The sequence below is a fragment of the Anser anser genome (assembly GCF_964211835.1).
Source record: "Anser anser genome assembly, chromosome: 1".
Lineage (NCBI taxonomy): Eukaryota > Metazoa > Chordata > Aves > Anseriformes > Anatidae > Anser > Anser anser.
The window spans coordinates 40893479-40918445 of NC_139720.1; the positions used below are offsets into that span (position 1 = coordinate 40893479).

The following is a 24967-nucleotide window of genomic DNA, read 5'->3' on the forward strand; positions in this document are numbered from 1 at the left end:
GCATTAACTTTCAGGAAAGAAGCCAGACAGCTTCTGTGACTGAGAAAACCACATCTAAGAACAAGAACACCCCATCTAAGAACACCCACCCTCTAATTCAGAAAACATGAGCAATTCTGAGAAAGGTACCGAATACAGAAAACATCTTGTTTGAACACATTTAAAGGCAGCAAGCTCCAGCAGATACCTCCAGAAAGTTTTAAAGCTACAAAATGTTGATCAAAGGTAAGGCTTCAGGGTTCATTTACAAGCAAATATAAGCAAATCAGAATGCAATTAAACTGAGCATTGAGACCACTGTTACTGAAAAGAGTCTTTTGACAGCTTTTCCAAGTACTCAAACACAGAAATATAGATCACAACAGTTGGTTATTCTCATCTCAACCATACAAGTAGATTTCAAGTATATTCAAACAAACAAACAAAAAATTACTAAAGTATTAGATACTAAGAGAAACAACCCATTGAGGTTTACAGACTTGCATTACTTCCTTACCCAGAGTGTCTGCTATGATGTTTGATTTCCAAAGAGGAACCGTACAGGCTATGATTCCTCAGCATTGTCAGATGCTGCTTTTCAATACTGATAATAAAAAGAATCCCACACCACAGACCCTGGTCTGAATACAGTTTCTGTTTTGCTAGTTTTTCTGCTCACTGCAAGCATGGCGTTCCAGCCTTGGTAGAAGTTTGTGTCAATTCTTTGCCACCATTTTTAGAGAACAAATAACAGCAGGCAGATAGAAAGTGACTTTTTAAAAGGAACTTTTGTGAACTCCGTTATAAATTCACCAGAGACATCATAGCTGGTGTTTTGAGGCAGCCACTGATGTATAACTGACCTTGTATTTAACAGAAATTTAATACCTACCAGGTTTTAGAGAATTACCAAAGTATGGGCTTGTATTTTTTAGGTAATTTCTGACCTTTAGAATTTATTGTAGATTACCCTGTTAAGGATCTAACTTCAGATGAAGAAAAAAATGCATACCAAAGTTATGGAAATATCATTCGTGCCTATCATTCACCTAACTTTAGTGATAAGAACAATACACACCATTTAATTTGCAGCAGGTACGACCTTTGCAGCTTGTGCTGATAAGACGACTCACTAAGGAAGCATCCATTTGTGATCAGTCTTTCTACTCCGTAGGATAATGTGGAATAACCTTCCTAAAAGCATCACCAGGGAGGATTTCTTTAATTGCATAGGCTTAAAACATGCAGTTCAACATACAGTTAATTTTGAAAGGTATATTGAAACCAAGTGCTATCTACATACATACATATATATATAAAACTAATTAATAATACATTTTTTATTTCCTAACACAATTAACCTTACAGAATTAACAGGATGTATTACATTGAAAAGCATACCTGGCTGAATAGTTGAAGTAGCAAGGAATATTTTAATTCAAAGCTTAATTTTTGTTGAAACAAGGTGTTTTTTTAATATATACTTTTCTGTTTTATACTTTCACAATAGACATAAAACGATGTATATCAATTTGACAAAGGATATCATTGATTAGTTTAAAAAAAATCACAGCAATAGAAAGTAGAGAAGCCAGATACTTAAATAGAAATTTGTTTTGAAAACAATTTAGCAAAATAGAGAAAAAGAAGGACACTGAAAAATATCTTTGTGCTTATTAAAGCCTTTGGGATTCATCTCTGAAGATCCCTGAACAAGACAAAAAAAAAAAAAAGCAGCAGAGATGGCCTGGATACTAGTTTAAAGGTTAATTGGTGTGAAATTCTCTGCATTTTCAGTACTATGGTCTTCCTCCAAATTGAATGGGGATGGCCTGCTCTCTCTCAGGCTGACCACCAGCATAAAAAATGAGAAACAAAGAAAAGAATAAGAAAAAATATGGCATTTTTATAAAAAGAAAACTGAAGAAAAGCTACCACAGATATTTACATCATCATATCTAAACCTTTCCACAATCATAAAACTAAAATTTCTCTTGCACATACTCTCACACATTTTAGTATTTTAAAATAAGAGGGAATTTGAAAATGACACTTTATTCTAATATCAAGTAAATTCTGCTTTCTGGTATGGTGAACAGCCAATGAAAATGCATGAACAACATTTACACTGAAAAAGTGGTTAGCATTGCTCAACAGACTCTGTAAGAAACTTATCTTGTATTATTCTGAAAGCATCTACAATTTTCAGTCCTTGAAATCAATTTATTGATTTCAACTAATTATGAAGTAACGCATGTCACAACTAAACTCAGTCCTTGATTAGTTCACTCCTTGTTCAGAAGGTCTTTCTTTTTCATTTGTCTTCTTCCATTCTAAATTCCCCAAGGGTTCCTTAAGATGTTAACAAAATCATCATCATCCATGATTCCAATACTTAATCCTTCATAGTAATCTTCAAACTCAGAATAGGACACTTCATTGGGATTGCTGCAGGACTCTCCTAATGTTTCTAAAAATGATGCTGTAATTTCTTCTTCTGTAGCTTTGCCTGTGAAAGTGTATTTTTTCCCATTAATTACATTTTCAAGACCAATAAATATATGACAGTTAATATATTTTAGGAAAGAAAATCCAAGATTTTGGCTTGCAAATATTTTTCTTGAACAAATTCAATATTTCACAAGAGGCAATGAAGTCATTTGCTCACTTAACATCAGCTGCAGAAATTACCTTCCTTTAATAGCAAACGATAGCATTAAATATCATTGGAAACATGAGGCCAAAGTCGATTTTAATAGATTATAAGATCAGGAAGATTTTTCTTCAAATGACTGCTAAAACTAAATGGCACATTCCTTAATTAAAATTCTGGTAAATCAGAAGTAAACTTGTGATAAATCATGTGTTTAATGTAATATTAGTTCAAAGCTCTAGGAACACATTAAGATGCAAGTTTTCATTCAAAAATGTTCTGGAATTGACATGTGTGTTCTAGCAACTTAATAAAGATTATACTTTAGATGACTTTTATTGCATTGAGGAAAAAAATGGAGAAAATATAGCATTATAGCAATGGAAAAAAAATGGAATGTCCAACATCCTTAATCCACAAAGTATCCTCACGTATATTACTATTAAGGTCACTGGCAATACAGAAAACATCTTTTCTTCTACTGGTAAAACAGAAAGGTTCAGGACACTAAAGAGACTTTCACAGTAACTAGTTTGGTATCTGGAGATACTATTTTAGAAACTGACATACAAAGATTTAAACTCCTATCTTTCCAATGGCAGAGTTTAAACATTTTTGCAAAGCCTGAAAAATAATGAAGATACCAACATTTTCTCTGTAAAGAATGACAATCCATGTCCTAGAAATAAATTAATAATTTATTCAGAAGGAACCCCAAGTGATGAGTACATCTAGTGTCACTTGGAAGCCTTATAGAAGTTGAGGGAAAACAGTAATATGAAAAAGAGTATTCTCTTAATTTTAAATTACTGATATCATAGGGGTCAGTGATTTCTTGCACATAAGAGCTGATATATAACTACTTAAATGTAGTCCTACACAGGTAAGGAAAGCAATCTAACCTATATAAGTGAAGTATTTGCAGCATGATAAAAAGCAAGTATTAAAATTGTGTATATAAACTCCATTACTATTTATAGCCAAGTTCCAGATAGACACATCATAGGTAATCAGAGGGAAAAAAGTTCTTGTTAACAGATGAAATGAAAACAGTTTATATTAGTATCCGTTTCTGGGTCTCGTATATCTGCTAACAAGTTCACTACTTTAATTGTAGATTTTTTTTTTCATTTTTTGTTGTTAATATTAATTAATTACCTGCCAATACCAGAGGATGTTTCTTTGCACAGTAACATTTTCTGATGTCTACCATAGGAACGCTTCCAGTTTTGTTGAAGTCTAGTTTCATATAAGCCTAAACAAGGGAGAAAAAAAGGCAGAAAAAATTAAAGTCCAAACATACTTAGCTACCTAGCACATATTTTCAGATTTGTTCAATGGATTATTCTGATTCACATATTTTATTTAAGTAAATTGAATCTGCTATCACAGTCACCAGATACCAGTAAAGAATTCAACATTATGAAATTTCACAATTGTTTTATCTTGACAAGTTTCACTTCAAATGTGGTCCCTTCACAAACTCAAAAAAAAAATTGTCTTGTCTCCAAAATTTCTAGCTCATCCTTAGAATCAACAGTTAAGCTGCTTGCTTTCTGTCTCCTCCAATTACTAAGATTCCGGCGTCATTCCAGTGTGCCTCTACAGCACTACTAAGAGCAGCTTCATTTTAATTTCAACAGCTTACTCTAATACACATACCCAATATATAGGGCTGGGAGAGTCAGATCCTCCATTATTAAAAGAACAAAAGCGTGTCCCATTTCTTGATCTTTATGATATCCCGTCACTATGATACTGGCTGGTTTGTAACCAGTGTTTCACACTGGAAACAGTCACAATACATTTCCAATCCCTCTGTCTTTCCAGTTTCTAGATAGACAAATAACAAAATGACATTTCAAATATAAAAAACTCTCACTAATGCAATGCCTCGAATTGGATGTCTCAAAGAAGGCAAGTATTATTGCCTCTATTTTAGACATTGAGAAAAAAATGCACACAGTGCATATGGATAACAAATATAGTGATATGCCAAAATACAGAGAGAGATTTCTGGAAGACAGAGCTTTGGAGTGCCAGATGCTTTCCACACTGGAGAGCACTGTAAGAATAGCATGCATAATCAAACCTAAAATAATAAAGGACTTGATTCTAGGTTGCAGTTCAAAATTAACTAACTCAACAATGGAACAGCATGCAGTCTTCTAATTTACATTTATTTTAACACACTAATCTGACAGTTTAAAAATTCAATTACCAGATGCAAAATTTAAGTAAAAAATTCAAAACACAATAACTAACTCCAAAGTTAGGCTGCAAAATATCTATACTATCTGCAGTGAAACTTACTTTTCTTACAAATGCTTTCCGATATTCATTCATTTCTCCAACTATGGCATGAATAAATTCTCCATAGTCAACTTTATCACTCTTGCTATCATCAAGAATAAGCCACAAGGATTCAAAGTCCTGTAATTTGAAAATATTTTGCCAAAAAATTTCACTATGTGCTAGAAAAAAACAATTGCTACAGTAGGAAATTACAATACTTTCACAAAGAACAATGTCCCCATCCAAACTGACTCAAATATTTCTCAAAATAACACAAGTCATCATTGGTCACTGATGACCATAATTCACATTATTAACCATTTTGATAGTTGTGTGCTTTTCTTGTAACATAGTATTTAAAAAGAAGAACAATAAGTAAATAGTACCCTATAGAATATCTTCAAAAGGCTGAAAAAGAAAAATGGATTGCACTCGCACTTGCCCCTCTTCATAACACAAAAGGATTGCACACTTATTTTTTTATTTATTCAAGAATGTCACATAGGACTGAATGCAGAAATGCCAATATAACACAAGGAAATAAAGCCATGGAAAAAATACGTATTAAGCTGTAGTAGATTTAAGTAAAGAAATAATTCCATAAATTAAAGTGAAATACTGCCCAAGCTAGACTTACCCCTTCAGGCACTTCCAGATGGAATACTTTCAGAGCTTCTTTAAAGTCTGCCTGAGAGAGAAAACCATTTCTGTTCTTGTCTATATGTCGGAAATACTTTCCTAGGCCTGTTATAACTCGAACTCCTCTTTTACTTAGTGTCTCTCTGAGCATACCTGAGGATTTACGGAAGGAAAGGGCATAACAATTACCTGAAGTTGACCACATGCTATGGAGCTGTTACAAAAGAAAACAAGGCCACAACTGCTTCTGGCACTGCTGCTTAAAAGGCACATCCACACACCTAAGCTCTCATACCTTTAATGACCAGATGTGAGATCACAATGAAACTATCAGTTACTTAACATGTAACAGAAATCACATAAGGCAGCAGCAACATCTAATAAACCATTAAAAAGATCACAGAAGGAAAGAATGTCTGTTGTCCTATATGTGCTCAGATTATGAAACTGCTAACTTCCACTGGAATCAAATACATACGCACTATTATTCAACGCCCAAAGCAATTCAGCAACACTGTACTTTGCTAATACAAACATCCCATTAAGGGACACAGATTCAATCCTTTTCTGTACAGAGATGTTAAATACATGTGGAAACAAGAACAAATATCAGTAGTTCTGCAAAATCGTTCCAAACTAATAGGCAAAGAACTATTTCTACAGTAAAAATGATGGCCTTATCAAAATCTCTGTGCAGCAGTTTCTCTTTAGGGCTGTACGAGTTTCCCAGCATACTCTGCTAACAGAAGTCATCTATTATTACCATATTACATATTCAAATTACTGGCATCTACTATTAAAAAGCAAAATGGAGGGGAAGAGGATGAGGGACGATTTTTTTTCCAGTAAAGATCAAACTCAGAAGTACATTAAAATACGTCTTGAAGTATATACACTAAGCCTTCTTCCAAGCCACACCAGCAAGCTTTAGATATGGTCAGATAATTGAGAAACACTAGGACAAAAAAAAGAGAGGAAGGAGCACTAGAAGATAAAAAATATCCCTAACGTATTATTGCAACAATCTTTCTAAAAGTAAGTGCTCAAGTAGATTGTAGCGACCAAAGAGTGCCTACTTAAAGCGGGTTTGCTATTAAAAGTTATACTGGAGATTCTACAATACAAACTAAAAACTGTTCAGTTCAACAGTTTTTGTGGACTCAAGTTACACAGCAAGTGCATAAACACCCTTCTATAGTTTTAAACACAAAGCTATGCTCTTGTACAAAAGACTATAGGTAGTAAATTGGCAAAATACAATTACATATTCTAGAATATACTATTAAATTGTACACATATATTTAGTAAGGATAACGTTGAAGAATATGAAAAAACTACTTTTCAATGCATAGAAATAATGGCCAAAGAACTATCTAAAACAGAATTAACTGAATAAATAAGATTGTTTGCATATTTCCCCATATTTTTTTTTAATTTGATGCCAGTTTAACATAGGATCAGTGTTATGATTTAGCCTTTTTTTTTTTTTTTTTTAAGATTTTGTTGTCATGGAGAGTGATATTTTATTGGTTACATTCACAATTATTCTGTACCGTTTCCATGATCTTTAGCCAGACTGTTTATTTAAAGAAGGAAAGTTAAGAGTAGAAAGTATTCTTATGAACAGTTTATTCCAGTATCAGATTTTAGTAATATTCTGATAAATATCTAACTCTTGGTTAGCTTCATTTATTCGAATAAAATCTTTGAAATGTCACCACTCTTCTTTGAGCTGAGCTGTAAAGACAGAGATACAGAAATTAAAATTAAGTGGGTTCTGGTAGACACAAACCTTGAATCTTCTTGAAAACTCTGCTGTCATTGGTCACTTGCTCAGAACATTCTTGCTTGAATTCCTCAGAGGGAGCTCTAAAATAATAACAATTTAAAGTTGACTGGGGAAAATCATATGTAATATTACTGAATTCAAAATAGCTGTAGTAAAAAAAAAAATGAACTTTGTATTTAATTCTTATACTGCCCTTATAAGCACTGTGTCCAAGTGCTCAAGTTTGACATGGCGTACAAAAAAGTCCTTGCTGAATAGTTGCAGATATACAGAAACTCTTGTCTGACATTATTCCATTAGCAGCTCCTCTTCCAATTTATAACTCATGCATAATTCCTCCTGCTTGTACAATCTCCAGAAGCATATCTGGATAGTCCTATTCTTCAGCTAAGACCAGTGGAAAAGTTTGTTAAGGCAGCAACACTTAGTAACCAAGAAAATAACATGAAGTAGCTACAAATCTCTCTTTAAAAGAAAAAAAAATCAAAACTATACAAGTTATATCTTGAATCTTTATTTTCCTAGCAAAATGTCTAAATGATAAGACCAAGATTAGTCAGCAATTTTCCACCTGTTTTATGTCTTGCACTTGTGATTAATGGAACACAAGGGCAAAAAGACTAAAATTGTTATTAACTAATCAGAAAAAGGGCAGAAGAGATTATCTTCCATGATGCAGATCAAGAACAGCATCACTTAAGGAGGCACTGGGGACCAACACAGCAACAAAGGAATACTTCTGCAGAGGAACAGAATTATTTAAAAGATTTCTACTTGACAGTATTCAGGTATTTCACACACTATCACCTAGTTCCTTACAATAAGAACGGGTTCCATATGACTGTATTCATTCAACTGACAGTATATGACAATATATGTCCTGAACCACGGAAGAATTGCCATGGACATGGTCCATCAAGGACACATGAGAGCAGTAAGAGAGAATTCCAGACCTTGTAACTGCAGTGACCATGCATTCTCCATGCAACCTACAAGCAGCTCCAAAGAGCAATGGCCAGAATTTACTAAACAAAGAGATAATGAAAAATTTGCAAGCTAACAGATAGACATTTTTCATAAAAGAAATGGACATGGTATTAATAGAAGCTTTCAGGAACCTGAAGAGTTTTCCACTGAAGATTTCAAGGAAGACAAATATGCATGTATGCTAATTATTGTTTAAAAACCTGCTTTCTTTGCTTGATTCTTGCAGCACTACATAAAGTAATCCATTTAAGAGGGCTCTAATAAATAAGTCATGGATTTCTAAAAACCCTCCACAGAAATGCTTGGAAAAAAAAAAAAAGCTAATAAACAGGACACAATAAATGGGAATCACACAAAAAAGAATCTTGTGAGACAGCTCAGAGAAACTTCAAGAGGTAGAAGTTGCTGTATATGCTTATGAAATATCCCATATATTTCCCAACATATATTCTTGAGAAACTTGTGTCCCCCATAGATTTTGAATTTAATTTTAATTACTAGAACAAACTAGTGGTGAGGTGATCACGCAAGAAAAGAATTAACTAAAAGGCTTCTGCACTCTCATGGCTTTATTGTTAGCAATCTGGAGAAACAATGGAGACAAAAGAATAACTGTTTAGATCTTCAGATACCTGTTGGAGGGTACTAGACCGTCCAGATCCTGATTACTTTCAACATCTGATAACATCCAAAAAGCACAAGGTACCCAGTGTTAAAAGCATCACTAGCAGGGTAACAAAAGAATGTCAATGGGCTTATTGTATGGCTTCCTATTTGTCCCAGTATTCAGATCAGTCTTCTTAAAAGTACACCAGCAAAGTTCAAATCTCCAGGAAAACATGTTTATGGATATTGATGCGTTTTTATTTGAATGTTGAATAGATAAACATACACCCTCAGGGAAAATAAAATCTCTCTCAAATCAAGGAGTCAATTTCTTGAAATATGTCCAGATAATTAAAAAGCAGTAATGAGAGATATTGATGATGCAAATGTTAACACCATTCTAAATTACTTTTATATCTTTTTTTATCTATGCTTACACTGCTAACTGTAGGTTATACACATCCAGAAGAAAGAAATGCTTCTAGTTCAGGTATGAGTTATAAATTATGAAGGGAGTCACCTTGTACTGGGACCAAATAGAAGTCTTAACTACCAAGGTTAAATTGCCAGTAAAGCACATAAGTTTTCTGTTGGGAAATGCATAGGCCTTCTCATTTCAAATACAAGCTAACCATTAATAAACACAAGAAAACACCTTATCTTTCCACAATGTGTTGTTTTGCATGTTCTTCTGGAGAAAGCACGATTAGCTACATGTATTTGACATGAAATCTGACTTAATAGTGAGTGAGTTTATAAGGTCATTTGTTTCTATTTTCATTCCTACATGCTAACTATATGTCTGCCAAACGAAAACAATGTAAACTCACAGTAGTTAAAGAAGTTAACTACTAAGGCAACAAACTATGCCAGGGGTTTAGACCAAAAGCTGGATCAGCGCATCTCAGGTTCCTTCACTAAAAATTATAGTGAAATTCTGTATTTTGTGTTCTCAGAAGGGCTTCCCAGTAATCCAAATAAGTTAGTATAAAGCTTGATAGAAAAAAATACTGTGGAAGAACCTACTGGAAGATTAAAAAAAAAAAAATTAAATGTGCTATAGTTTTTTTAATCTTTTAATCAGAGTAGGAAGACAGATGTAAAAACTACTGCCAACTTGAAACTGCGTGTTCACCAGTGCCTTGCCATGAAGGACTACTCCTTATTTCGGAGGCCGAAGACTTACCTCTCTGCTATTAAGAATTTTCATCTCCAGTTTGGGTACTTCCCATTATGAAGTCCCTATGAGCCTGTCCATATCAAACTACCTAAACTGTGAAGTCAACCACCTACAGAGGACAACATATTCTCACTAGAACAAGGGTAAAGCACAAAAGATAGCTTGTGACAGAAGGGCATAGCTCCTCCTGAAAATCTGCAACAGACCTTTTTGACTCTACGCTCCTGAGTGGGATTCCCTGCTAGTACATTAATTGGGATAAAAGGACTCAGATCATGAGTTTTCCACCAGAGAAGACCGAGTTACGGTTCAATAATAGCCCCACCCAGACACAGCGTTCAGAAGAATGAGACAGACTTCAATTTACTACCTGAAAAAAAACCCACACCTCAGCTTGAGAGAGCATAAAAAAGAAATAGCAGAAAAGAAGCAGCAGAAAATATGAATTTAAAACCCAATGAACAGGTCTTCATTCTCAAGCTTTCAGAAATAATACTGGATCACCTCCAAATTCCGCAGGTAGAAAATTATCAACAAATGAAAAAAAAAAAAAAAGATATTTACCAAAACAATATGCTTCTGAGATGTAAAATGTCCTACGCAAGCCAACCAATATTAAACTATATTATTTCATGAAAACCCTGCAGACAGGGAACAATTAGAAGTAAGCATCATACAGCTCTATGTTTCTACAACCAATTAAATTTGAATTTACAATTTTATGGACTGTTAGCTCACTAGGGCCTCTTTGCAGAGCTTTCAGTGTAAAGGGACCTTAAAGTGAATATTACTGTAACTGAGAACAAGCTTCATGTATCTCAACACTTGCAGAAAAAAAAATAATGGTTAGTTAAGTTGTTCTGATGAAAGTAGTTTTTAGATAGTAAATATATTTGAGGCTCTGTTACTGTTGTTCCTAGTCAAGAAGAGATTGTAGTATCTGATGTACAAGGAGAGGCTGTGAGAACTGGGGATGTTCAGCCTGTAGAAGAGAATGCTCAGGGTGATCTTACCGATGTGTATCAATACCTGACTGGAGGGAATACAGCAAGTGGATGAGAAAACAAATGTGTTGAGAAATTAGATGTCCCAATGCCTGCAGTCTTCAATGTGTAGCAGTATCTCAAAGACTGAAGAAGGAAGGCATACAAAAAGGAAGTAAAGAAGATGGGAAAAAAAAAAAAAAGAAACCATCAATCCCTCCCCTGCCTGTGTTCAAACACTTGCATTGGCATAACTGATATAAGCATTTAATATAAGCTTCACAAAAGATTCAATGGTAATGTTGATCACAAAAAAATGATTTTTGCCCTGAACATAGTACATTAGTTCATCACATCAGAAAAGTTTCAGAGTATGATTTGAGTTAAAAAGACTTCAAACAAAGCAAGTAAGATAGCTTCATATTTAATTAATTCTTTTTTTCAAATTACTCCTTATCATTCTAGGAAGTTATTGAATTATAGAACATCCACTCACATCTATTACTAATTTCTCCTAACAACAGCCTAAATACAGATTTTTTTTAACAGGATAAATAACATGTTAGAAGCTCTTATAGAAAAGTATTTTTTGCTTAAGGAAGACTAATTTGAAAAAGTTAGCTGCACTTACTTGAGAAAATCCATAGCTGTTTCATCAATACTTATCACACGAAGGGTGAGGACTGGGTTCTGCTTGACACTTTCTGGAAGATTATGATCAACACTTCGGAAAGTTAGGTTAGCTCCCTGTTGGCAAAACATAGAATGGTTTACAAACAGGTCACATAGTTTGTAGAATATGTTCTGCAAGACTTTCAGAAGTATGATCATTAAAGTCTTGCTATGAAATGATGGAAAAAGTGTAACTAAGGTCAGTTAACCTTCTTAACAGAACTTTTCTAATACTAAATAAAAACAAACAGACTTCGAAATGAAACTTTATCTTCTACATGGAGGCTTGTCTAGTAAGAGCATCTGCTCTACCCTAATTCACAATTGAGTAATGTGATACTATAGATTGTTGTTCTCTCAGCCAGGCTCTACTTTTGTATTTTTCTTATCTTATGGAATCCAAAACTCACTGGACCACAGAACAGATGGTCACAGAAGGTGCCACAATGATTCTCTGGGAGCCAAGTTTTCAGACTAGAAGAAACCCTCCACAGTTACACTCAATAACCTACAATCATACTTAAGATAAAAAAACAACCAAAAGGTAGACATCCCAAAGTTCAAATAATCCTTGCAATGCTTAAATATGTAGTTATTCTTTGAAATTACTGTATTTCAGTAACAAATATTGAATAAAAACACACTAATACTAGTAAAAAGTTCTGTTCAATACTGTCCCTTCTGAGTATTAAAATTCCTCTTCCCTCCAAGCTGGGGACAAGGGATATAGCTTCTTTAACTTCAGAAAATATGTGAGGTATCTGGTTTGTGAGAAGGAGAGGGAAGAAAAGAACAGAAGTAAACTAGAAACAAAGAACAGTGACAAGAATCAAAAAAGCAGTAGCTCTAACTATAATATCCATGCAGGCTTGGATTATAAAGATTCCAACACCCATAAAGTAGGAAGATACTGCTGCTGTGCAACTGTGTCAACCACTTGGACTTTGTGAGAGATTTGTGTAGCTTAATGTCATCCGAGAAACTGAGCTTGAAGATATGGAGATTCACAAATATGACATCATTCCAAAGAGATAATGAACTTGGGGACAGTACATTTTGTGGATGTCTTTAAGACACACCTTTGTTTAAAACACATTCCCATAATTCCATTTGCGGGTTGCAAAGACACAAATGACAACCAAAAAAAATCTAAAAAAAAAAAAAGAGTTAGCTTCAATCTCCGTACCATAAAAAGTCATCTATTTCATCTTGGAAACTCCTATATGGTAGCTACATGTAAACTGCTAGGATTACTCAAGTGATTAGACAAAATACTAAAAGCTGATGTTGTTGCCTTTATTTAAAATACTTCATTCAAATGCATTGTTTGCTCCAAACTTAAGATTTACAGGAGGATGCAGCAAAACCATCCTGTATTTCAAAATTTATGAATATTTATGAAAATGCTTGTATTTAAAAACAATGAACGCTTCTCCAAGTACAGATGTACAGCAGCACAGAAGACACAATATGGTCCATAGTCAATGATCAGATTATCTGGTGTATCAAGTCTACCATAGTTTCAAATGCTCAGTTAAGTAGAAACTTGACTATACATGCTATTTATTCAAATGATGTTTCAAACAATCACCTTTTTAAAGAAAAGAAGCAAACAAACAAACAAAAAAAAACTGTAACAAAAACTCTCTCCATAAAGCTGGTGGTAAATATTTTCAAACTTTAAGTTAAAACCAATTCCCTCGTGCTTAAAAAATATTCAGTCAATGCCTTCATCGAAACATCTGCAAACCTCACAAAGATCATTAATTTGTTAACAAGTAAGTACTTAAGTCTTCTACTTCAAGACTCTCCGTCCCAAATAGTTCATTTTATCTACAAAAAGGTCTACATTGTCTGCAGTCTTGTGCCCTCTAGTGGAAAATCTACAAACTGAAGCCAAAAGTGGAATCCCTAAATCATGGGACAGCAAAGTAATCCAGACTCCTGAAAAACCCTTAATTTGACAACATTACTGAAGGGAAGACCAAATGTCTTCCCCTGAATGCTAGATAACAATTTTCAGTTCGAATATCTAAATATTATTTTCAAATCACCAATAAAACTACCTTGCATTCAATAGAATACTTACAATATAGAAGTCACTAAGATCATAAGCTTTTCCCTTCTTTTGTCCTCTCTGATGTTGATAAATTCCCCTCTGAATGAAAGGCAAGGCATTTGTTCTGTGAAATAATTCAAAACTAATCTTAAAACAATTACACTTATTTATGTTTGATAGGTACAGTGAAAGATGTTTTATGTTTTTTTTTTTAAAGTAACTTAACCTACCTATTTTTTCCAAACTGTCGGAATTCATACACAGTAAGGGATCGGTCATATGCAAAAAAGAATCCAATCAACTCTCTGCAAGCATCGCGACCATTTCTAAAAGGAAAATTGAAAAGCACCTTTATATTTTTGCATCTATACAAACCTAATTTAACCCAAACACAAATAACACTTCTATTTTGAAATACACATTTTATATCCAATCTTGCATATTGCACAATCTTTTTCTTTGAAAGAGCCATCTACTTGCACTAAACCACTGTGGAATCCATCTTCTGGATTTGGAAACACATCTTAATGCAATATTCTGTTCTCCATAACATTAAGAACGTCTTTCAAAGCTTCATGTTTTAGAATGCCAATATAATTTTCATTCGTTAAAGGATGACGTAAACCTGGACTACTGCATTCATTATGGTAGATGAAGCTATGGGGCTGAATCCTTGACTATGTCTATACAGCTCACTGCTTCAGAGCTGAAGAATATGTTTATGTCACCACTACTCAATTCAGAACAAAGATGCCCTCAGCCTGTAAGCTTAGTATGTAAGGAGCTACAAAAAAGACATAAAGCCATCCTTTCCTTCCACAATGGTTGCCACATACTAAGAAAAGGCTAAAAGAAGTTACAGTTAAGTGACATGCTATGGTTAAGAGCACTCTTTTACATCCCTGTGCCAACTGTCCTGCACAAAGCTATGACTGACATGATGGTAACATAACATTATTTATGCATCTTAATGCTGTACAACGGGACAGTAAAGACACTGTATCAGCCATGTCAGGTGTATTATATGCGCAGGTCTACCTACCTACATAGTATATACTTTTTTCTATATATGTAACAGAGAAGGAAAAGTTCAGTGCAATTAAATATTTCAACAAGGTAACAACCATCATTCATAAATTCACAGAATTGAAAAGCTTTACAAAATGTGTGATTACCTTGATATAATCCTACTATCAAAGCGTAGTTTGTTAGAGAGAACGCTTTCAGTCAATCCTGATTTGGTCCTTATTCTGAGAAAATAATGCAGCAAATTAATGATATCTATATGCTCACAGAGCAGTGGTGTATATGAAAATAACCATTTCAAAACAGCAAAAAAAAATGTAAAATACGGTATCCTTGGCAACTGGCTGAGGAGATGATTCTTGTGGTTGAATTAGAAAGCAACTCAGAGTTGCAATGTGGAAAGCACTCCGTAATTACATCATATGAGATTACATCTACAGAAAGCATAGACATGAATGGGATATTTTGTTTATATGCACTTATGTCAAGAATTAAATGTCTGCCAATCATTATGCTTCCACCACTGAATCAATTTTCTTGCAAAATACCCATGTGGGGGCTTCCTTCCCCACTTAGATACTTTATATTGACTATAACTAGTTCCCAAAACAGAGATTTGTTCATGTGATGAGTGTAACAGATTGAGACTGAGAGATTGTTCTTGACACAGGTTTTGTTGCTTTTTTTCTTTTAATTAAAAAGAAGACATTTGTTGAAAAAGACTTCAGAAGATGATGTTAAAATGTACAAAGAGATATTTGCCTGCATGTTGAGAAGGATTAACATAATAAAAACAGGAACTGCAGATTCATGTTGTTTTCAGCATGCATTGATGAAAATCGAAATATTTTCTCATTTTTTCTTAAGCTGTTGGAGTTACTGTTTTAATGCTCACAGTACAGAAATTACATTTAAATGCCAATTTTTCAGCAGAAATCAAAACATGAAGGAAAAGTATGATTATATTGTTAAGATCTACAATAGCATTTATGGATGCATATTTATGCAATTATAAACACCTCGGGATGGGAATCTCTAAAAGGATACAACAGCATTGCAAGGATTCAACCAACTCAAAGTCTGACAAAACCCTGTGATGAACAGTATCAGTATGAGCTTAAAATGGTTCTTCCATGTTTTATAACTTCTGTGAATCATTATACACAAAGAATCCCCAAATAGGTCCCACGAGGCAATTATACAAATGGGGGAGGCAAACAATAAGACCTCAGTTGAAGTTTTTTGTTCCAAGTAGGAATAAAACACCTGGAAAGACAAAGAGGGAGTACAGAGCCCAAAATAACAAAAAAATATTTCTAAAGAATGACCACTAGAGAAAACTTACTTTGTTTCATGCAGTGTTCTTTTTCTAAAACGCATGGGTGTGTTCCCAAGTCCCAGCTTCCCATGAGCTTCCTTGGAAACATCAGCACGTGTGGATTGTTCTGGGTCACTTATAACAGCTCTGACCAAAAAGAGCAGGGAGAAGCTCTCTGACTGACACTAAGTTTAAATTTTAGTTCTTACATATTCTTACCCAAGGAAGAAAAACAAACAAAATAAATAAAAATGCCATGTGAATAATTCAACAATAACACGTTGAAGTTAGCCATTACACCTGCATAAATTTGAGGGAGGGTTTCTTGTTTATTTGGTTGGTGGTTTTTCTTTTAGGTTTTGTATGATTTTTTTTTGTATGTTTTATGTAAGAGAAGACCCCTTAAAAAATACGTTATTGAAATGATTAATAATCAGAAGGAAAAAACAATTTTGCATAGCTGATGTGAATTTATAAACTTTCTCTCTGATCTATGCAGAACCAACTTTGCACACATCAGTTATAATTTAACTGCAAGATTGGCTCTATTAAAACAATCAAAAAAACCCTTTGTGTTTCCTGTAATAGATTTTCCACGTGACAGTTTTGAACTAATCTTCCCCGATTAACATCCTGCTCTCTGATACCAATTTGTTTGGCAGTACTGGCACAGTTATATTTGGAAAATAAACAGAGAGATTTTTTCAATTAGAAGTTCATCCTGATGCAGCTGCAGCACTACTGGATATTGTTTTGACTTTGTCAACAGAATGGTTCAGAGCAGGAGATGCATAGATACGTGCAAAAATAAGGAGAAGCAGCTGAAGAAGGTTAAGAATAGAATGAACATCAATGATCCAAGACGCATAAAACTAATCCAACACCAGCAGCACTGAAACACTTCAACACAACTAGCATCTTTTTAACACAATCTCTGTAATCATCTGCTCTAACTACATCATTGTAAAGATTTGATATGGGACAAGCATTTCTTAGTTGTTTGCTTTGCACTTAAAGATACAGCTGGCTTTCTGGGCTGCAAGCACACATTGCTGCCTCATGTCGAGCTTCTGATCAACCAACACCCCCAGGTCCTTCTCCTCAGGGCTGCTCTCAGTTCATTCTCTGCCCAGCCTGTATTTGTGCTTGGGATTGCCCTGACCCAGATGCAGGACCTTGCACTTGACTTTGTTCAGAACAAGTTTATGGGAACAATAATAAGAAAAATAATTTTAATATACTCAACTTTACTTATTTGTTACTTTATTTTTCCTCCTTAACCTATGATGGGATCTTTCTACATAGATTCAATGCTTTCTTGGAGCTAAAGGGATAGCAATGAAGTTAGGAGAGCTTTCCTGTACAACCTAGATCAATTTGATTAATCTGCTCCTTTTTTTTCCTTCCTGATTAACACTGATATAATACTCCTTTACTTCAGAGAGATGTTGTGTCAATATTAATAATGGAATATTAATAAAGGTGACAGTCTTAGAACAGAAAATAAATACTAAAGACTTGTAATTTGTAACAACAGGTATCCATATATTTTGCAGATGTAAAAGAAGGTTATTTCTGAGTACTGTTACTGTAAAACCCATAAATTAGATTCAGATATAAAAATCAACACTTCTTCTCAAAGAAAAATGAACTTAAACATAGCACATGAAAGTGATTTTAAATTAAAAAGGTTTTTCATTTAAAGGGATTTTAGAAATAGCACTATGTAAGACTACATAAGAGTTGCAATGAGGTCATCAAAACATCTTCCTAGCAAGAGAAGTCAAACACTCACTGACCTAAATTCTTCTGTAGGGAACACTGTAGTTTTACACTGTAAATTCACTTACCTGGATAACTGATCCACCATCACTTGTTCTACCACAGCTTGTTTTCTCCGCTCTGCAGCAACATCCTCCTGTAAAGAAAACCTGACTGAGAGAAAATGAAATTAAACAAGCACATCAAATACTAAAAGAGCTCTTAGGACAGTGTACAGAGATCACCATCTTACAAATGTCACAATTAATTTGGAATTTTCACGGGTTTTCTTCATCTTTTCAATTAGAGTCCTATTTGCATGACAAATAATATTCTCTGCTACACACTCAACTTGTCTATGCATATTAGATGTCAATAAATATGAGATTTCTAGTATTTCTGCTGACAGACAGCTTTCCTTATCTTTTGTTTCCAATAAATTTTCTAAGTACATTAGAGCCTGAGGAAACTCACACTATTCCAAGTACCATGGTTGACACAGATTCCCATTGAAAGAATGCGACTCCAGCAATAGCTAGTCAAGAAAATGTTAGTCTCTGCTCCCAATTTCTATTTTCTGCATGCCAGAATAATGTTCTACTGAAACAGACCAACCTGAAAAACCTTTCCTTATAAACGAGAGATCATTGTGAGGGGGCAGGAGATTTAACAGGATCTTACTGGCATTTTTACTTTAGAGTAACAGCCAACCATAACCTTGTGCCGTTCACTGTAAAGTGCTTGGTTGTTGATCATCATTGGTTTCATAGAAAGAAAACCCAAGACACAAGAGGATGCCCAAGGTCAGAACAGAGGCCAATGGCAACAGTTATGCCCCACCATCTCACTTCGTCTTCCAAATCTCCAAACTTTTTCACTGCACTTACATTTGCTTTTTCTCCCCCCAGATTTATTTTTATTTATGAGAAAATAGAGATTATTGTTTCTGAGGGGTTTAGACCTCTTTGATGACTTGTTAGCTATTCTGAATCTGAAGAATTACGATATTTTTATGATTTATTATTTTTTTTCCCCCACATAGATTATCATGCACCAACCAAATTCTAGATACATCAAGTCTTCCCATGGCTGAAGAAGAATTAAAAGTTAGTTCCCAAACAGAAGGTAACTAATGGATAAACCAAAAATCCCCAGAGGCGCTATGGATATTGTTCACAAATCTTCAGGTAAATACTGATTAACACTAGCCAGAAACAAAACAAAACAGAAGAATGAAAAATTTAACACCAGACCAACTGGTGTTTATACTGAAGTGATTTTAAGCCTTAAAAGACTTCTAAATTATAGCAGATTGGGGACTTTTTATTTTGCTTTCATATTTCATTTTGCATCTATCAGATCTACTGGTACTTTATTCCAAATTACTGAATCTTTGATGTTAAGAAGCATTATGTAAAGGTGCATTATGTACACAGTGACAGTACACAGCAGTGTTTGTTAAAACTCAACGTATTCCAAAGATCAATCTTATAGATCCAAAACAGCCACATGATAAAAACTGATTTTGAAAATTCAACTTTACACTTTGTATTTCAGTTGAATACTAGAAGGTCACTAAAAGTACTCTCAGAAGAAAATCTTCCATTCACCTCTTAGACAAAAACTCTACTATGAATTTACAAAACTGCCGAGGTAGACATTGAGCTTACAGCAGCTCTCAGTTGTTAATAAGATGCAACTCTTTTGTCCACAAAAGAATTATTTACAGAAAACAAACCTTCTTCCAAAAAAAAATATTTTTATCATATATAGTGTTCTTTGGCAATCATACATTTACTGTAATCCAACTTGGATAAGGTAATTCTCAACCCAAGCTAGAGAAAATTTAAAAGAAAATCTATTTTAACATTAGAGGTTTTAGCAGTGATTACAGTAAAAGGAAATGTTAAAAATATTGTCATCTTAAGCAAATTTTTAAAGCACTTTAAAATCAAATGCATATAACTGAGACAACATATATCCAATTGCATTATTATATAAGCAGTAGTTACTTCTGATTTTTCCATTATTCCTACTTCTGTCAGAATCTTGAACCTGAGAGAACCCTAGAGAGGCTCCTAGAAAGACAGAGAGTGCCTGTGCAACCACGAGCGCAATCAGTAACAGAAGGAGTTCCAAAGGTCCCTGTGACACTTTGCTGAGACACCTGCTGGCTTCCTTTTAAAACATGCCAGCTGCAGTGTACCTGTCATTTGTGGTCTGGCACTGCTCCTTTTCTCAGTATTTTCAGGTTATTTGATTTAGCATTAAGTAGTTACTCTAATGATACTTCAAAAGAGTTTTCCCCACTAGCTTCACCCTACAATACGGATTTTTAAAATAATTCTAAAAATAACAAACAGGAAGTTCTTCATAAGATTACTTTTTGAAAAGATTTTCTGATCGTGAAAATGATTAGTAACCTCAATAGTGCAACATTCACTATTATTAAGCAAATAATTAGACTTCATATGAGACGAGACACACTTTAACTAGACTAGAAATCAAATAGATGTTTGCAAGGTGAACTTCAGTGCATAATGATGAGCAAACAAAATAAATGAGAAATTATTTACTTTTATAGTCTCATAAAATTTGTTATGGCTTAGTATTCCATCAGAACGTTAGAATGCTAACCCTGCTCAGCAATACCTACAAAATTCACTTATGAAAGCCATCACTCTGCATATGCAAATAGTGAAGCACACAGTACCAAGTCTCAAGGTTCTTCATCATTGTAAATAATCCCAAAATCAAGATTTAGCCTTAAATGTACAATACGCCTTTTGCACAGTCCTAAGGAGAGTAAAAATCTGTATTTACGTAAGAAATTAAAGAAATTTACTGGGTATATCAATATAAGAAAAGTTATTATTTCCTCTCTAGTCATTATACTGAAGCCATGCCTGTTTCCACTTTGGGGGCCTCTCTCTCCCCCAGAATCAATAGGGATGAGATGAAACTGGAGGGGAACCAAAAGAGCGTTGGAGATGAAGCAACTGAAAGGAGAGGCTAAGGGAGTTTGGCTTTGTTTAGTTTGCAGAGGAAGCAGCTATGAAGAGGTCTAAAAGCTTCCTAAAACCAAAAGACAGTTACAAAGGGGTTTTTTGGTTGTTCATTTTTTACTTTTGCAACAGTGGCCAACATTATAAAAGGAGGTCAATGTCACAAATGGAGCCTTGGGAGGCTCAGTAAGGATAATAGGAAGAACATCTTCACAAGGAGAGTAGCATAGCAAAGGAATATGTTGCTTAGAGATGCTGTAGAACTCCATCCTTGGATCTTGAAGACTCGGCCAAAGCCATAGCTGACCTGATCTAATACTAGCAGCAGAGCCCATACTGCTTACAAAGTGGGGTCTCATCACATACTCCATTTCAAGAGATAACGACGGAAAACAGTTTATTTACTCTAGAAACTAGTCAGAGTAAAAGCTGATGGAATCATGAAATCTATGAATCGTGGAATACAGGCTCAGGTACAAGCTACAGACCAGAGGAAATGTAATAGTATGGTCAGGTTCACATGAGTCACTCAGTTGATCTTCTTAGCTGTATTTATTCATATTTAATTTGCATTCTTATTTATACATATTACTGCATAAAATACAAGCATTGCAGATAAGATTAAAAAATTGCTCACTGGATTGCTCAGTTCAACTCCCATTAAAACAGATGTTCAAACTCCCATGGTTGCAGTTACAGACTAGGACCAAATCATCAAAAGCCTAACTTCCATTGAACATCTGGGATGTCATTCTGCAAGTCTAGACAGTTAACAGCCTAATACCAGCCAAAACACTTACAGCTTCTGATTTCCTCACACTGTGCTGCATATTGTAGGGCTTGCTTGTGTAGCACTGTTGCAGGAGAGCTTTCTCATCAAGAGCTGTAAGATCATCCTTGTGCCCAACTTCAAGCTGTGTACCCTATACAAAAACACATTATTTTCAGAAATCAAATTTAATTATTAAAAACAAAACATTTTCCTCAACAATTTATAAAAAGTGTTGTTTATTTGAAAAAGTCTTTCTCCTTCTTCATTCTAATTAGAAAAAGCAAAGAAATTTTAAGCCCAGATTTCTATGAAAATTGAACTCATAAATCTTGCTCTCAAGTCTTGCCTTAAAGCTTTTGAACCCTTACCAACTTTCAACCATATTAAAAAAAAATAAATAAAAAAAAAATCAGAAGCACCATGGTCCAAAGTACCAATGCTTTGTTAAAAACCATCAGCAAGTCATAGAAGGTAGACTGTTAGTACCTCTCTGAAGTAAAGAGCTCATTCTTTCTCTGTTGCATTCAAGAACAGACAAGAGAAAGTAGCAGATCTGCAATCACATGCAAAGTTCACCATCACAGAAGTGTCATTTCTTGACCAGCAAAGAAGTTAAATAAAGGCTGGATAAGGAACAGCTGAAGTATATTGCTGAACTGGGTCTAAGAGACTTGTAAATCAGTCTGAATATATTACAGAAATATTTCCCACATGGAGGATATGAAGCAAGGAGACTGTATGAACAAAGGAGACTGCATTTACAGAAGTTGGGAAGGAGGAAACACGGGACACAAATCAGTAATGTAGGTTTCATTACCTATGGAAACACGGGACACAAATCAGTAATGTAGGTTTCATTACCTATTCTGCTCTAGGAGCAGCTTCTTTTCAGAGAAGTTATTGCAAGTTCCACAAATCAGATGATAAATATCTTGAAATCTATTGAAATTTATTATTTAATCAGATAGCAATAATGTCTAGCAGAATAGTCTTTGTTAGATATATTAAAATCTGTCACAAAAACTGACACGCATAGCTTCTAGCACTTAGCATGCATCTTTCTGGAACCCAAAAGCACTAGGAATGAGCCAGTTCTGCTTTTTCTCTCTCAGTTTATACTTGTGTGGTGGTTTTACCCTGCTACCACAATCACTCTCTCACTCACCCTCCCCAAAGGGAAAGGGGGAGAAAATACGATGGGTAGGGCTCAAGGGTTGAGAAGAGGACAGGAGGATCACTCAACAATTATCGTCATGGGCAAAACAGACTCAGCGTTGGGAGATTAATGTAATTCATTGCCTATCACTAGCAGACTAGAGCAGTGAGAAACCAAAAGCAAACTAAAAACACTTTCCCCCCATCCACCCTCTTCCACCTCCTCCCCCCTAGTGCTGCAGGGGAAAGGGGAATGGGGGCTGCGGTCAGTCTCTAATGCTTCGTCTCCGACGCTCCTTCACGGTCACTCTCTGCCCCTGCTCCACGTGGGGTCCCTCCCACGGGATGCCGTCCTTCCCAAACTGAGCCTGCGGGGGCTGCCCACAGGCAGCAGCTCTTCAAGAACTGCTCCCACACGGCTCCGTACCACGGGGTCCATCCCCCAGGAGCAAACTGCTCCAGCACGGGTTCCCCACGGGCAGCAGCTCCCCCCAGACCCCTTCTTTTCTAAATCCTAGGTAGCATCATAATTTAATATAATATTAAAAAAGAAATAAAAAATGGAAAGCATCTCAGTATTTGGAAATAACATAAATAACATTTTACCAAGTTCTTTTTACTCTCATCTTCTTCAGCAGAAAACTTATTCCTATCAATTATGCTAATCTTGACACTTAGGATAGATGTACACTATACGGGCAAATGATAACATCTCTCATCAGAAAACAAAAGCACACTTTTGATTCTCAGAGCACCAGTTTCTCGTTCTGGAGGAACTGAAGCAAACTTTATTTTATATCCTACTCAACGTTAAATGTTGAAACCATACAGGGAAATGTCTTTACAATAAATACATGGAAGAAATTATTTACACGCACATTCAAATCACTCTTTACATGCACATTCAAATCACTCTGTACACTGTAATGAATTACCCACTCAAATTTACTACTTAAAAATGCAATTTTTACTTTGCCAGCTACCTTTATTGAAGTTTCTGGACACTGTTGGTGGCCTCTTTTCTTTTCTGCAATTCTCTCAGAATACTGCTTATATTCTTCCTTCAAATCTGCTTCATACTGACGATACTTCAATTTGTATTTGTCTGTTGGGGATGGCAGATCTTCCGGTATTATCTTCTGCTCTAAAATAGAATGCTAGAGCAAAGAAATATCGATATAAATGCCTCTGGTTGATACATTGAAAGAGAACACCATTTTTGTAATTCCCATATACTAAAACTTATGAAACTACTTGACACTATGCTTCACATTAAGGAAAAAATACAAATATGACCGCACATTCAGGCTTCGTTTTCATGGAGTTCTTCACATTCTGCCTTTTTTTTTTTTTTTTTTTGTAATGTAAGTAGTAAACAGCCAAGTAACTTTACACAAAGTCAAGACTCTGTGGTGCTGTCCTACAAGCCAATGTTACAGATGACTAAAACAGGAATTCTGACATTTGATTTTGGATTGCTGAAAATGGGCTAATGAGTGGTTTTTTCCAATCACAGTTTCTAATAAACTTGGATGGCAGATGAGTATTAGTCCCTACATGCCCTTCCTTACAACAACACCAGTCAGAAAGGCTGTGAAGCCAACTAAGTAACTTCCTAACTTTATGTTTCTTTTAGTGCTCCATGCAGTTGAGGCTGATCAGTAGGAACAACAGCAATGTGAGAAGCCCAGAACTCCATTCTTCTTTCTCTCCTCCCTGAATAACACCTTCAATGTTTAAATGATATCCCTTCAACGCTAACAAAAATAAGACGGCCTTATCTAGCCTCTCTGCTTGGCACATCTCATCTTGAAGCAGCAGTGAACAGTCCTGTTCTACAAAATCGTTTTTCAAAAAAAAAAAAAAAACCAAAAGATTTATGTTCTTGAAAGGGCAGCTTTCTCTTTCAAAAGAGGATCTACATCCCTTCACTGGTTAATTCCTGAGTGATAAGACAGTATTCAAATTATTCCTCCAAAAGTGACCTATTTTGGGAAGATTTACTTACATAGTCTGTTATCGAGGAAGTCGGAACATATCTTGCTAAAGAAACACTCAGTCAGGGCCCAGAAGCAAGCAATGCAGAAA

At 35.0% G+C, this 24967-nt stretch overlaps 1 protein-coding gene across 6 annotated transcripts in view; it reads right to left on the minus strand.

The window, feature by feature from the left end:
- Nucleotides 1-1182: 1182 nt before the first annotated feature.
- Nucleotides 1183-24967, minus strand: part of CAPS2 (calcyphosine 2) — a 31170-nt gene continuing 7385 nt past the window's right edge. For 5 of the 6 annotated variants that reach the window (XM_083820787.1, XM_083820786.1, XM_083820789.1 and 2 more), the window contains 13 exons: nucleotides 23863-24036; nucleotides 21753-21875; nucleotides 18037-18104; nucleotides 16214-16333; nucleotides 15018-15092; nucleotides 14073-14168; nucleotides 13873-13966; nucleotides 11743-11858; nucleotides 7359-7435; nucleotides 5565-5719; nucleotides 4946-5065; nucleotides 3791-3887; nucleotides 1183-2488 (listed from right to left, as the gene is read on the minus strand). In XM_083820787.1, the coding sequence (XP_083676913.1) occupies nucleotides 2313-2488; nucleotides 3791-3887; nucleotides 4946-5065; nucleotides 5565-5719; nucleotides 7359-7435; nucleotides 11743-11858; nucleotides 13873-13966; nucleotides 14073-14168; nucleotides 15018-15092; nucleotides 16214-16333; nucleotides 18037-18104; nucleotides 21753-21875; nucleotides 23863-24036 (1491 nt within the window). In that variant the 3' untranslated portion in view covers nucleotides 1183-2312. The remainder of the gene's footprint in view (nucleotides 2489-3790; nucleotides 3888-4945; nucleotides 5066-5564; nucleotides 5720-7358; nucleotides 7436-11742; nucleotides 11859-13872; nucleotides 13967-14072; nucleotides 14169-15017; nucleotides 15093-16213; nucleotides 16334-18036; nucleotides 18105-21752; nucleotides 21876-23862; nucleotides 24037-24967) is intronic. The other variant, XM_083820790.1, reaches the window with a different exon arrangement.